Source organism: Aptenodytes forsteri, unplaced genomic scaffold, assembly GCF_000699145.1.
Source record: "Aptenodytes forsteri isolate BGI_AS27 unplaced genomic scaffold, ASM69914v1 Scaffold179, whole genome shotgun sequence".
Lineage (NCBI taxonomy): Eukaryota > Metazoa > Chordata > Aves > Sphenisciformes > Spheniscidae > Aptenodytes > Aptenodytes forsteri.
The window spans coordinates 2,038,675-2,052,637 of NW_008795378.1; the positions used below are offsets into that span (position 1 = coordinate 2,038,675).

Sequence of the window (13,963 nt, forward strand, 5' to 3'; positions counted from 1 at the left end):
TACGGGGAGCGCCTTCCGCCATCTCGATGGCCGTTATCCCCAAAGACCACAAGTCGCTCTGTAAAAGAATGCAGAGGGACATACGTGATGCAGGGGATCATTCTCACAGAAGTGGGCACTGGGCGAGGGGGAAAGCATGGCTCTCCCCAGCCCGGGGGGCTCAGCCCTGTGAGCCGGGTGTCCATGTCCTCTGTAAACCCCTGGACCCGCACCTGAGGAGCTTGTCTCATCCTCCTGCCATGTGTTGGGGCTTTAGAAGAGGCTCCCAACCCCGCTGTTTATCCCAAGATTCATTTCAAAACCTTCAAGGTGTTTTCAGCATGGGACATGGTCACCTCACTGGAGCACTGCTCCCAGTAGCTGTGGTGAGGACACTGCCCGGGGAGATGCTGAGGACCTGAAGGTCCCCCAGTGGAGGCATCTTAACGAGCCCTGTGCACTAATGAATGAATCCCCAGCTCCTAGATGAGCTGGTGACCAACTACTGCCCAGCTTCACATCTGGGGTAAGCAGCAAACCTGGCTGCCGGCTCCCTGCTTAAAGCTGGGTGATACATCCAGGGATTTGATATAGCTCCACAAAAACCAGGCTGCCTGGAATAGATTAAAAACATGAAGTATCTTGAGATACCTCAGGAGACTCTTGTATCATGGACTGCTCCTTAAATGGAAGCCTGACAAGTGGTGTTTCACCAGTGGAAGGAGAAATGCGCACTTTTATTTACCCTCTTCCCAAGCCCTGCTCAGCCCACATGGTTGGTTGAGTCTCCTGAATGATCAGAGCACAGAGTACGCACCTATTTGGAAAACTCTCTGATTTCATACTTGTATCACTTTTCCTTCCATTTTCTCCCTTGCAAATAGAGACATTTATATCCCCAGCTCCCTGCCAGAGAGCAGTGGTGAGCTCCCCTCCAGCGCCTCCTCCCCACCCCAACATCACTAATGAGCTGCGGCTGCACCTCTCAATCTGGTAACGAGCCCCAAAGGATGGCTTGGCTCTCCTGGACAGCAGCAGAGGCACAGACACTACGTGCCCAGAGAGAAAAAACGAGCACCTTCCCTAGCGGCACTGCTGCAACTTGGTTTTTGGCAGAAGGCGGCTAATTTATTAATCTGGACACCATGTATAGGGTTGCTAATGATTCATAACTCAGCACCCGATGCAGCAGGAACAGGACCCGGACTAATTTTGGTGCCTTCACCTGAAGCATGCATGGGCAGAGAGCTGCACTCTCCGCGGGTCTCATGGAGATGGCTTTGCACCCCAGTCCTTGTCCACCTGCAGACCTCACTGACCACATCTGCTCAGCTCCCTGCAACAAGCCGCAACCTCAGGCTTCTCCGGGAGGTCGGTGCAAAAGCTGTAACGCTGAAGTCATGGTCCATTCCATGCTGATGATGAGTAAGAGGACTTACTCTGCCTACACCAGAAGGAGACCTGCCTGAGATGGGAGAGCAGCAAGGGCAGAAGCCACAGGTGCACAAGGGACTAGACCAAGCCTGATGCTATGTAGCTGCAGCTGATGTTTGCTGGAGACCAGCTAGCACATCACAACCAGTAAATGTTGTAAACAGGTATACCCCAAGGTGGAAAGGGTGGACTCTGCCTTCCATCCTTCCTCCTGTACCTCCAGCTCTTGCATCATGCTCTTCCTTTGCCCTGCTCTCTGCCACATCCCTGCAGTCCCTCTTCATTTCTGCTCTTCCTTTCAAGAGCTGGCCTTTCCGAACCACCTCAAGCCTCTAAACCTGCAATTTAGTGAGTAAATCCCAGAAAGGTTGTTCTTCCCAGCACAGACCTCCAAAAGCTCAGCCAGAGCTAGAGAGAGCGTCTAGGGACCACAAGCACCTTTTCACATACACCAGCCAGGAAAGACAACTTGGCCTTTCAATTTCAAGGCACTTTTCCTCCTTTTTAACTCAAGTTCTCCCTTAACAAATGCTGTCCTTGCTATGCATCTTTGTACCTGCTTAAAAATTCTCTCTCAAATCTTATTTCCAGCCCTTTCACAGGACAGTCTCATCCATTCTTTGTTTCTGGTCAGCTGGGATTTCTGCTGCATACTTAATTATCACAGTCTTTCCACATGATTCAGCACATATGACCCCTTCCCTTTGGGTTGCTGCTGAACTCCCTCCAAATTCCTAGTGTGTCTTTCCATATTGAGGTGCCCAGTATTATACGCAAGATGCCAAGTGATCTTAAAGCTGGAGCAATATAGAAAGGGATTATCACCTCCCTAAGTCTCCCAGAGAAAGCAGAAAACTCAGTGGGAAGCACACATTTTATAATGATCTGGAATTCAGGGTTTTTTTTGTGTGGAGTTTTTATTTTTGAGTCTGAAAACCTTTTCAGTCTACCCAGCAAAAAGATGCCGTGCTAATATATTTGCACTGTCTTGACTTGGGAAGGGAAGCAAGCTTCCTTTTTTTCCCTGCTTTTGATTCTAAGCTTATTGACAAGATATCTCTAAAGAAAAAAGGAAAACCGGCTGGGGGAAAAACCAACAAATAACCTCAACAATGTGGGGTTTCTATTTGTTCTTTTTTAAAGTGGTTTATTTTTGTGAGGAGATATTTACTGCCTCCTTCCATAGATTACACAGGCATCTCTTTCTGGCTAAGAAAACAGTGAGATCAGAGGCTTTTTGTCCAACAGATTAAGCCTGCGAGGACTCTTTTTCACCCTATAAATCTCATCTTTTGTATTTGCTATTTTAAGCCAGTCAGCTAAACCTGAGAGCATCTGATTTGCATCCCTTTAAAAAAAAAAATCATTTACATTCCCCCCACACACACTTCAAAGCAAGAGCATCAGGTGCAGGGATGTGATTTGGGGTACGGACTAATGTCCAGTGGCTCCCACATCACCATGAGCTCCGAAAACAGCCTGCAGTGAGTGTGTCGGCAGCAATCAGCTTTCTGTTTCACACCCCCAGCCAAGGGAAAATGGTCAATGCCAACTTCAGAGATGCAAGCGCCCGACTCGCTACGAGCGTTTGATCCTCAGGGACAATAGAGGGATTCTGGTCCTGGCGCTTGTGCATCAGTCAACGGCATATTAAGTGCCCTAGTTATTCTGGAAAGAGAAAAAACATCAGGGATTTCTGAGGGTAGAAAGTAGCCTATGAAGATATCAGTCCTTTTTTAAAAAAAAATAATAATAAAAAGCTGTGATTAATTAGAGCGTTGCACCGTCAGAGCCAGGCAGCTGTCAGCGGAGAAACAGCAAGAGCAGCTAGCGCAGGCTGCAGCCCTGCTACAAAGCGCTGCCATCAGCAGAGTTGAGGAAACGCCTGTTGTAATTGGTTAATCAAAGAGAATTAAGTAATTGCAGATTAAACTATTTCTACATGTCCTTATCATTAACGATTTATGTAACCCGGAGCCTGAACTCAGACTGGAGAGCTGCTCTCTGGAAAACCATCAGTTCAAAAGTTGACATGCACTTAAATAGCTGCAATACCAAAGCATTGCTTGGTTACTTAAAATCCTTCATCTCTCAAAAATTTCTCTGAGTGATTGGTAATTGCACCCCAAATCGTACCACGATGGTGGGCTGTTGCACTATTATGTTGTAGTGTCCTACTGTTAGAAAGCAGCTACCTAGCTCCACACCACAGGATCTCAAAGCCCTTTTTAAACATTACCTTGTAAAGTGACCTCTCAGCATGCACATGAACAGAGGTACAGCAAGCTTTATATATGTCTCAGCTTCTCCCCCAAAAGCCCACGTCACTGTCTTGCTCTGCTCCCTGGACACAGTCTGTGGACCTTAGGGGGTTTGGAGCTAGGAATTCAAGTTCTGGATGCTTCAAAAAACCAAGGGACAAAAACCAAGGGACATTTCTACAGATGTGTGTCCAGAAACTTGCAGTAAGGCAGAAACAGGATAAAATATATTAAGCTCTCCTTGCTTTAAACATCAGACCTTGCAGTAGTTTGAATGGGCAGGTGGGACTCATAACCCTCCTGCTGACCTGTTGCGTGGCATGGGGCTTTGTGCCACATTGTAACTCAGCAGCAACGTTGTGCTGCCACCCATCCAAAAATAAACTTCAAACAGGCAAGAGAGACAGTGAAAAGTAGGTCAGCCCCCCAAACGTCTGATTGTGTGGCAGCCTTCAGATCTCCCTGCGAATACCAGCCTGCAGGCCAGAAGATGTGATTTTGCCCTTTCTAAACCCGACCTGACTTCTCTCCGGAGTAAATAGAGCAAATACAGCATGTTTGACTGTAGTATTTAAACATGCAGCACTGAAAAGCAGGCTAGCAGGTAGGAAGCCTCCGTCTGACACCTTTCCCAGCATGGGGAAAAACATCTTCACAGTGAATTTGGATACGTGAACAGCACAACAAAGATTCATGTTGGACCTGAACTGGCATCTCAAAATTCACAGCCAGAAAGCAGGAGGAGACTACGCCGCCTGTCAACATATTCTGCAAAGCTGCAAGAATATAATAAATTCCTGAGTGCTCAAGTTCATGGTACTGGGGCATAAAATCTGAGATCATACCAAGCACCTTCTTCAGATGTTTATGATCACAACTCTCACTGCAAGCACTGATAAGTGCTGCTTTCATTCTTTGCCTACGTTATTTGTGAACGTGATAGACTTTGCAAATATTATATCTGTAATGACATATAAAAGAGTAGGAAGATGCTCGTTTAGATACCTTGAAGTCATAAGTGGCATCGGGATTTTCATCGCAGGCAATAACCTCAGGGGCCATCCAGTAAGGCGTTCCAATGAAGGTGTTTCTCCTGCCCACTGTTCTGTCCAGCTGAGCGCTGACACCAAAATCCACTGTGGATCAGAGAGACAACAGGGCATCGTAAGGCCGGAGAAAAACCAAGCAACTCTTCTGTTGACTGTAAAACATTAAATTCATTCAGACCAACTTCTCCACACAGTCAGGAGAGAAAGACGGAGCCAGAGACATTCCTGTTTGATCTCTGCTGGGGTCAACAGAGGTCAATCAAGGACGAACCTGATCATCTGATGTCCAGGTTTTGTAAGAAACCCTGTGCCTTTTCCTCCTTGCCAGGAGGCAATGAAAAGAAATCACAGCTCCTCATACTAATGAGAAACAGGGCTAGCAACATGAATAAGCAGCAGCCTTTGTTCTATGCTTTCTCATTTGAATTAAAGCCTGCCAAATATTGGTAGAAGCCTCATTTTTCTACCTAAATTCTTGCTGGAAATGGCAGAAATGCAAAAGACTTAAGGAACTAAGGGCCAAGGACAAAGGCCCATAGCAAAATGTCAAGCAGAGCGCTGCAAAATGAAGCAAAAACAGATGAAATCAAATCAATGAGAGAATACTCTATGGTCCACTAAGTTCACTTTGCGCAACATAGTGGTTGGAGATTTGCCCTGGAGAATTTCCCCTTGGAGGGGAATCTTCACCAGCATAAAGCCAAACGAGCTGGTGGTGCCATCTGTTAAGCTGGGGTTTTATTCTGCTGTAAAGAGAGAGGAGAGACATGGGAAAAAGAAGGCTTGCACCTCACTTTACCAGTGTAAGGAATCTTTCATCACTAGCATAAATTAAAACGCACAAAGACAGCCTTAATAACATTGGTGCTGGACAACTGAGGATATCAGCACATCGTCTCTGCTGATCTGCTGTCTTCCAGATGATCTTCACGTGAACGCCTGGTCTTCTCCAGGGTGACTAACATCGCATATGAAATTCAGAGTAGTTCTTGCAAATTAAGCTCTCTCCAACAGATTGGCTTGGTAAAAAAATCTGGATTATGTGACACTAAATTGACTGGACTATGATCCTGTAGGACACTACTATGGAGGTGTGAGGGAACAGCCTTCGATAATGGCTGGTGATGCACAGAGACCAGTTTTCAATCCAGGGCATGAAAAAGTGGTCTTGATTGCTTAACCTGTATCTGATGGCAGAGCTGCCCAAACTACCTGTCTGAACAGAAACACAACTGCAAGTACATCTTTGCATGCAGAACTTGGCCATCAACCACCGGCAGTTTAGTGCACGGCACTTGGTCAACACCCAAGGTCATGTTATTGAGGCTGGCACAAGAAAAAACAGAGTAGCTCTTAGTATCCATCCCCTTTCTCCAAGTCATGTACAAGTCTGTTTTGCTGCTTCTCTCCAGCCAGCCCACTTGCAGTTTCCAAGAGCTCTAACCCACTCTTACCTAGTTTAACTTCTGCATTTTCTGTCAGCAATACATTCTGTCCCTTGATGTCTCGATGAATTACTTTGTGCTGGTGTAGATGACTCAAGCCCTAGAGAATTCAGAGAAAGGTTAGAGGAATCCAAGTTCAAAGCATATTATTTTCTGACATTCCTCCTCAACCAATTATGCTCCAGAAATGAAAGATTCACAGTTGGAGTTAAGCACTTGAGAACACTTTTGTTTATCATGTGTTCAAAATACTGTTCCATGTCACATGCTGGGAGGACATGCCCGGCAAGCGAGATGCCCACCGACGGGCTGTATGTGTTGCAGTGGGTGTTCTCCATAGCAAGAGACAGGAACCATCAATTCTATAGGGATTAAATCCAATATTTCAGTTTCTGCAGGAACCCATATTAACCCAAATTCCTCCGTATCTCTAGACGTATTTTCCCCCATGTGCTCTCTTGCCTTAGGGAGCCATTTCTGTGGCAGAAACAATAGAATGGTTTTGTCTCCTTTCTGTGTTTCCATCATCCAGAAACTGAAGAAAACAATTCTCTTGTTATATCGGTCCAATAAACGGGACTTCAATACACTGATAAGCTTGTATTAAAAAAGCTACCATGCAAATACAAATGTTATAACTTGCACGTATCCCTAATGGAGATATAGCTCAAATTAAAAGCCTGTCTCAAAGGCTAAAGGTAAACTAGTTTTTCTGTTGTGCTTTTTTATTAGCTCATTAATTTCTTTTTGCAACCTACATTTTTATTTCATTCACTTATTATTTCAAAGTAACATCCACCTATATTGCCAGCTCAGTAAAAACATGGATTACTTCAAAAACTAATTTTGCATTAGGTTTACATTTCACATTAAACATTCATATCTGAGAAAGAAAATAATTTCTGCTATCACTACTGGTAGTTATCAGTCATTTTACACTCATTACCTTGGGACAACACCATGGAATAGATTAGATCTGTATGGGAGCCCTTTTTTAGCCATGTTATACCCAGTTAGAGGCACCTTTGTGCACTGGAGGCAAAGCAAAAATTTCATTGAATTTCAGAAAATCCTTTAACAACGCAGGATCGAGCCTCATGTTAGAATTACAACCAGTCCTCAACGTCTGAACCAAGAATGAGCCACCTTCTGCAGCATGAAAGGTGGGAGCCTTTCATCACCTGAAACCCTATGGAGGTCACCAACCAACCGCCCCGACGCGTGGCCGAAACGCGAGTGATGACACGTGATGGTGGCCCTGGGACATGAGTCAGTCGCTGTGTTCTGACTCACTGCCAGGGTCTGTTTTAAGAAGTAGGCTCACAGAGCTCAGACATTTAAAATAAGCCCGTGTAACTGTCGTTTCCTGGCACCAAAAGCAGTGTCTGTACAAGTGATTAGCTACAGCGCCAGCGTCTTCTGTACATCGTGTTGATGCGGACGGTGGCATTCAGGGTCAACAGAGAAGTGCTGTGTCACCCCTGGACACCAGCAGCAGCCTCAGTGGCAGTGTCAGACACCGCATTTTGGAGCAGTCATTTTGCATTGTTTTCTTTTAATGGCTCTTTTACAGTTTTCCTTCACATGCTCAGTATTTCTGTTTCCTCCTGAACAAAATCTTGGTTCACGGAGTGATAAATTTTAATGTCGAAGCAACTGTTATGATCACATCATCTGACCTCAGTTGTGCAAAATGCAAGCAAGCCTTTGCTGAAGCTGCCATCTCCCAGTACATGAAACTCTGGAGCAGCCCATTTTAAGACATTCCAGTCAAACATTTACCTTGTGGGTATAAAAGCTGCAGCATCCTCATTAAAGCCAGAGACATGTGGATTTAATAAAACCTGGGGTGCTTTTTAATCATGAAGAATCTTTCCACCGACTTTAATAAAGTCCTCACCTTTCTGTTAATTGAAAATGTAATTCTAATGTAAATAAATCTTTGCCCTATTAATACTAAAGAAAATTATGTTTTTGTTGAAGGAAAAAGAGGGTTAAAAGTCAGGGAACTAACAGAGCTAAAGGGCATTAAATAGGGCTTATTTATTATGCATCATACAAGCACATGAATCATTCATGCCTACTGGCACTGAAGAGGCTCCAGCCCATGGCAGCGTGGCAGCCACAAAGCCTGCCGAGCCAAAGGCTTTACTTATCCCCCGAGCACCGAGTGAGATACTCCAACAACTCCCAACATTTAGCTCCCTCTGGACACGACACGTACCCGTAAAATCTCTCTGCAGATGTAGGCAATCCACTCCTCCTTCAAGGTGTTCCCCTTCGTGTTCTTGATGAGGTCGGTGACGGAGCCCGCGCCACAGAACTCCATCACCAGCTGCCAAACGGAACAAAAATGCAATTACTGCAATGACACCAACAGCATCCTCTGGGCTGCCCGACTCCAGGGTAGGACCCCGAGGCTGGCAATGCAGCTGTGGGGCCACCGCAGCGCTACGCAGAGCCACCAGGATGTAATCTTGAACCTATCAGCTTTTAATCATGTGGTTTTTGTTATAAAAATGAAACAATAAAAGGCTGGAAGGCTTGAAAGGCTTGTTGCTCTCCAGAAGGATGGGAACAAGAAACAGGATCAGTCCAGTGCTGAAAATCAGCAGAGGAAATTGGAAACCTTGAAATCTCAGACCCCACCGCTACACACCCTACTTTATACTTATGATCAACCTTTAGTATCAACAGCAATACAAGCAAAACTCTACCTCTTACATGTAAGTTCTTCAACTCTGAAAATGTGAAGGCAACAAGACAGATGTTTGAAAGCTTCCTACAACCTTAAAAACCAAGTATACTTTTCAATTTTTTTTTTACCAGGAAGTCTTTGCTTTTGAGCACTTTTTTGAGCAGGAAACCTTTCTCGAGGGCAAGCTTGCCGTGCAGCTGCAGGCTCTCCGGGAGAGAGCTGGTGTCCTCCTGCTCAGGTTGGTTCAAATGAGACTGGGCACCACTGCTTGTACCACTTCCAAAGTTTCATAATATCAAATATAAAAGTACAAGGATCTAACCTGGGCCTGAACTTAATCTTGTCATGGAGCAACTGTGAAATAAACCTTCTAAAAATAGCACGGGATGCAAGTCTGCCTCCCAGGGACATCACGGATCCCCAGGGCGTGCAGGAGCTGTCAGCGTGCTCCAGAAAGCGAGCACAGCCCGTGTATGCAACAAGCCTCCTCCAAGACCTGTAGAAGTGTTTCTCTCAGGTGTGAAACCATGTTTTCCAATTAGATCAGCTTGCTACTAAAAGATACTCCCTTGTAAGTCGTGCCTTGCCAGATTCTTCAATGTGCATGTTTAAAGTTTCTTATCACATGAAGCTTACATGGCATTTAATGTTCTCCAAGCAAGTGACGTGACTTTATTAAAAGCATGGGCCAAGAGGAGAAGAGAAAGAAACAGCAGAAGGGTTACTTCCAACCAAATTGCTCAAACGCAATGATTTAAAAGACTATCATAAATAATCACTCATAAAATCCAGACAGAGTACTGCTATAAACCTTCATGTTAAATAAAATACTTGAGCGGACTATACCTTAGTTGGCTTTGACCCTGCTCCTATCTTTAGTTTTGGTATTAAGTTTCTCTTCTCTTTCTAAACTGACAGCTGAAAAATTCTTTGTATACCCCTGTTACGTCAGGAAACTGGCTTCAAGAAAGAGATGCGTGACTGGCCAAAGCCTGTCCTGTGCAAAGGCAAAGAACACTGCTGCAGCACTTGCAGCTCTTCCACCCCAGCAGGAGACCAGCAATCCAGCTGGGTCACTGGGACATCATGGCCTAAGTCATGGGTTACACATTGCTCACTGCATGGGGAATAATGGAACAACTGGTTTCAAAGTCGCTTTTCCTCTCTTTCTTCCCTTTGGACGATTGACACGTGTAAGTGTCTGCACGTGTTTCTGATTAAATGAACGTTTGGGATACCACAGCAGCAAGCATGGAAATGAAAACCCTGGATAGCTGAACCAGCCACAAACACTTTCCAGCCCAAAAGCCTGACCCTCTCCAGTCCCTTTCCATGGAAATTCATCCACAGGCTCTCACCAGGGTTTGGAGCAGGAGGAAGAGGAAGGGCATGCTATGCTATGTGCGGCAATCACAACGCTTAAAAGAAGATGGAAGAAATCCCATTAAAAGTACACAGTGCATCCATTAATTTGCCAGATTATCTTTATGGAGCTGGCAGTTCACTCGATCCTCTAACCTGTCCTTGAATTTCCATAGAGCAAAGATTAATTTTGCACCAGGAGGTGAATAATATGGCCACCTGCTGATGTATCCCAAATCTGTAATTGTGAAATCTCCTGGAGATTAAAGAAAAAAAAACAGAGAGAGGGAAAGAGAAACTCCCACAAGGAGTGTTCCAACTCGGCTTTTTAAGAGCTGCACAGTCCCGTAACATCCATAGGAAAATATCCAGCACCAGCAGATCTCTGGCAGTACCAGCAGGCTCCAGGTCCAGTTGGGCAGGGGCCAAGGGGCCTCAGCAGCGCACACGTGCTGCTAACAGCAAGGCTCTTCCCAAAAGCTCTGCCACGAGTTCTCCAAGAAAACAAGCAACAGAAAGACAACGAAGCTGTCTGAGTATCCCTGTCTGCAATGGAGAGCTGATGGACATCCAATGTGAAAAAACACTGTTTCCAGAAGGTTTGGATGGAATGGGAGGAAAGTTGGCAGCACACTGCTGTGGCACTTAGCGGCACTGCAATCCCCTTTGATCCTCAGATGGAAGGATGCTACAAAAGTCCCAACTACAGCTCACACAGTGGAGCCTCCAAAGAGAGGAGAAACAGGTGATGGCTAAGGATTCACACCAACAGGCCAGGTGAGACCTCACCCACAGCACTGCGTGTCCTGCTGGGTGATAGAGCCCAAGAACGAGAAACACACACTGGAGCAGGTACAGGAAGATGAATAGGTCTTCTCAGAGGACCTGAGGACTTTTTCAGCCAGCCAGGGGATGGATGGCTATGGGATATGAGTGTATACTGTCAACAGTACAGACAGGTAAGCACCAGAGAGGGAGAAGAACAAGGTAGATACTGGCATAATATCCATATATCAACACCCTATGGGTATATTTAGGTTGGAAATATATGGATATTATGCCAACACCCTATGGGTATATTTAGGTTGGAAATCAACAAACAGCCTTCCAGGAGAAAAGAAAAGGGAACAAAAGTTTCAGCTGATTTTAGGACAGAGCTTAGTATACTCAGGAAAGGCTTCAAATGGCACTTATACTAAGATACTTTCTTGCCAGTCCCATGTCTCTAGGTGAGAGTTTTGCCCTGCACACACTTGCATCATTACCAATCTTGTTAAAGGATGAAGTCATGATGAGGTAAGACAATAAACTTGAAATGCAGATTGAATTTGTATTAACCATAATTAAAATTATCATCAAGATGGGCTAAAGGTAAGATCATCTTCTGAAATTTAATTTGCAAGGCCATTTATTGAGGAAGTATTTTTAAATACAGTTCACTTAGCATTTACTTAGCTCTTCATATCAGAGTGACAGCAAACTTCAGAAGCAAGGCAAATTCAGAAGCAGCAGCTGTAAATCTCTGTGTCCTGCTGTCTCACAAATTTTTTGTTTGAAGAGCCTTCGCAGCTTCCAAATCAACCACCACCTTCCCCAGTCTGGGAATGGCCAGTAAGACCTCTGTTCCCATTGCCACTGTACATTACCTGGAAGGGCTCAAACCTGAGCATCCCCAGCACAGAAACCCCAATCCAGCTGATGGTGAACCGCTTCAGCCTGTCAAGAGGAACCCCCCAAAATCATCGAACTCCTTTATTCTGCAAGCCAAATCCTTCTGTGTTCCTATTCCTCACCCCACAAACAATTCGACTTCTCTTTTACAGAAAAGAAGCACACAACATCCCCAGGCTAAATGCTGCTGGAAATCCTTCTTCCTGCTGTGTGTGTAAACAGAACCCGGGTGCAATGCAATCCTGTATGCCCAGGCCACCCAAGCCTCTCATCTCACCCCACAGCCTGGCTCCCTTGCAAAAGGGTCCCTCATCACACACATTGTGGCACCTGGAGCCAGTGATGGAGCATTAAAAAAAAAAAAAAAAAAAAAAAAAAAGCAGAGACCTTCACTGGGTGGATCAGCAAAGCTGATGCTCATTTCAGAAACAGAAATATTGATTGAATTGGTGTTAAGCAATGACTAAAATATTCTGTAGCAAGATAAGCACAGGTTTTAATTGCCTGTGTCGGTGCTATAGCAGGAGCAGGCTGCTATGCTGTAGCAGCACACCTGGGTTGGAGCAGCGGGGCCAGCGCTGCTACGCTCTCCCCTCTCCGACGGCAGCATCAAACTGCTCTTGCACATGTTCATAAATAAACGACTCGCCTGGCTGCGCCCTGCCCGCACCTCCCTACACTTTGAGGCCAGCCAAGCAATCCCTGCCCCGAGGGAGCCGGCGGGCAGCTGCTGCCATGGGTCCTGAGCAGGCTGAAAGCTTTGGGCTTCGGGACAGCAGTGAAAGGAGCTGGGCTCACAGCCTTGCAGTGTTTACAGCACTGACATCACTTTGAAGAGGAGTGAGAATGAAATAGCGTTGGCTTACTCAGCCAGACAGCAGCAGAAAGCCTCTCTGCTAACGCCGGGCTCTCAGTCAGGGGCCAGAAGAGCAGCCCCGCTCCCCCCGCACTCTCCCGGGACTGCAGGGCTTGGAGGGACGAGAGAGAATTACAGCTCAACCGAAAACTGTCCCCTCTCAAATGTTTAATGATTTAGTTCCTGTGATGCAAGGTATCAGCAACTGCCCAAAAATATTCTTCAGTGCCTACAAGCAGATTAAGAGCAATCCTGCTCCGAGCTGCACAGGTACAACCCAGTGCTTCGATGGCTTGTGCTCCATTTTCAATGGAGTCTCGCTGCCCCCATTTTTGCTCTCCAGATCCCTGGTGTGACCCTGTTCATACCACCCTGCAGCAATTCAATGGGCCCCTACGGCTGGACATGGTGAAAAAGCACATTACAACTACACGGCGACAGCCCTGAGTGTTGCGTAGCTGCAGCGGTGCTATCCTGACATAGCCTCTGGCCCTAAATCACCCGAATTCCTTCTTCCCCAAAACTGCCCCAGATTACCCGCTGCAGAGGATGCACTGGAGGCTGCCCCACTGGCTCTGTCCCCAAGGGGTCCCTGTCCGTGCTCACCACGAGCAGGTATTTGGCAACCTGCCTGTTAGCAATTTTCCCCCCTTCATGACAGATGCAGCTCCGGGCACAGGCATGGTTGCCATGGCAACCCTGCCTTCGGCAGCCAGCGCTGCTGCCCCCCGGGGACCCCAGCGCGGGCTCTGCCCTAGGTGGGCTCTGCCCTGGGCTGCTGCCAGCCGCCGCTCAGCCCCCGCTCTCTGCAAACCCCCCTCTGCCCACCACCCCAAACCTGGTGCCACTGCCCACGCATGGCACGACTTCTCCGTTAATGGTTTCAGTGCACCATGGACGGCAAGGGCAGATGACAAACACCCAGCACAGTGGCATCCCTATTGCCCTGCGGATGTATACAGTGTGTTAATGTATGGGAACGAAGCAGAAAGCCTGCAACTTCCAGCAGCCATCGGGGCAGGCGATGTGCTGGGGAGGGGGTCCTTTGGGATGGGGTCACCTCCGCCATCAAGTTTGTGCTTCCTAATGAATGCCCCATCTTCCACCACCAAAAAAAACCCCCAAAATCTCAAAACGTGTCCCCCCCACCCCCCTGGGTTATGCGCAGCCTGGTAACCTATACCTTAGGTCTGAGATGTGCAAGGGGA

At 46.5% G+C, this 13,963-nt stretch overlaps 1 protein-coding gene across 1 annotated transcript in view; it reads right to left on the reverse strand.

The window, feature by feature from the left end:
- The window catches only part of TNIK (TRAF2 and NCK interacting kinase), a 138,951-nt gene that overhangs the window by 55,365 nt on the left and 69,623 nt on the right, over nucleotides 1-13,963 (reverse strand). The window contains exons 4-7 of the mRNA XM_019472411.1: nucleotides 8,393-8,503; nucleotides 6,178-6,268; nucleotides 4,680-4,810; nucleotides 4-58 (exon numbers count right to left, since the gene is read on the reverse strand). Coding sequence (XP_019327956.1) covers nucleotides 4-58; nucleotides 4,680-4,810; nucleotides 6,178-6,268; nucleotides 8,393-8,503 — 388 coding nt within the window. The remainder of the gene's footprint in view (nucleotides 1-3; nucleotides 59-4,679; nucleotides 4,811-6,177; nucleotides 6,269-8,392; nucleotides 8,504-13,963) is intronic.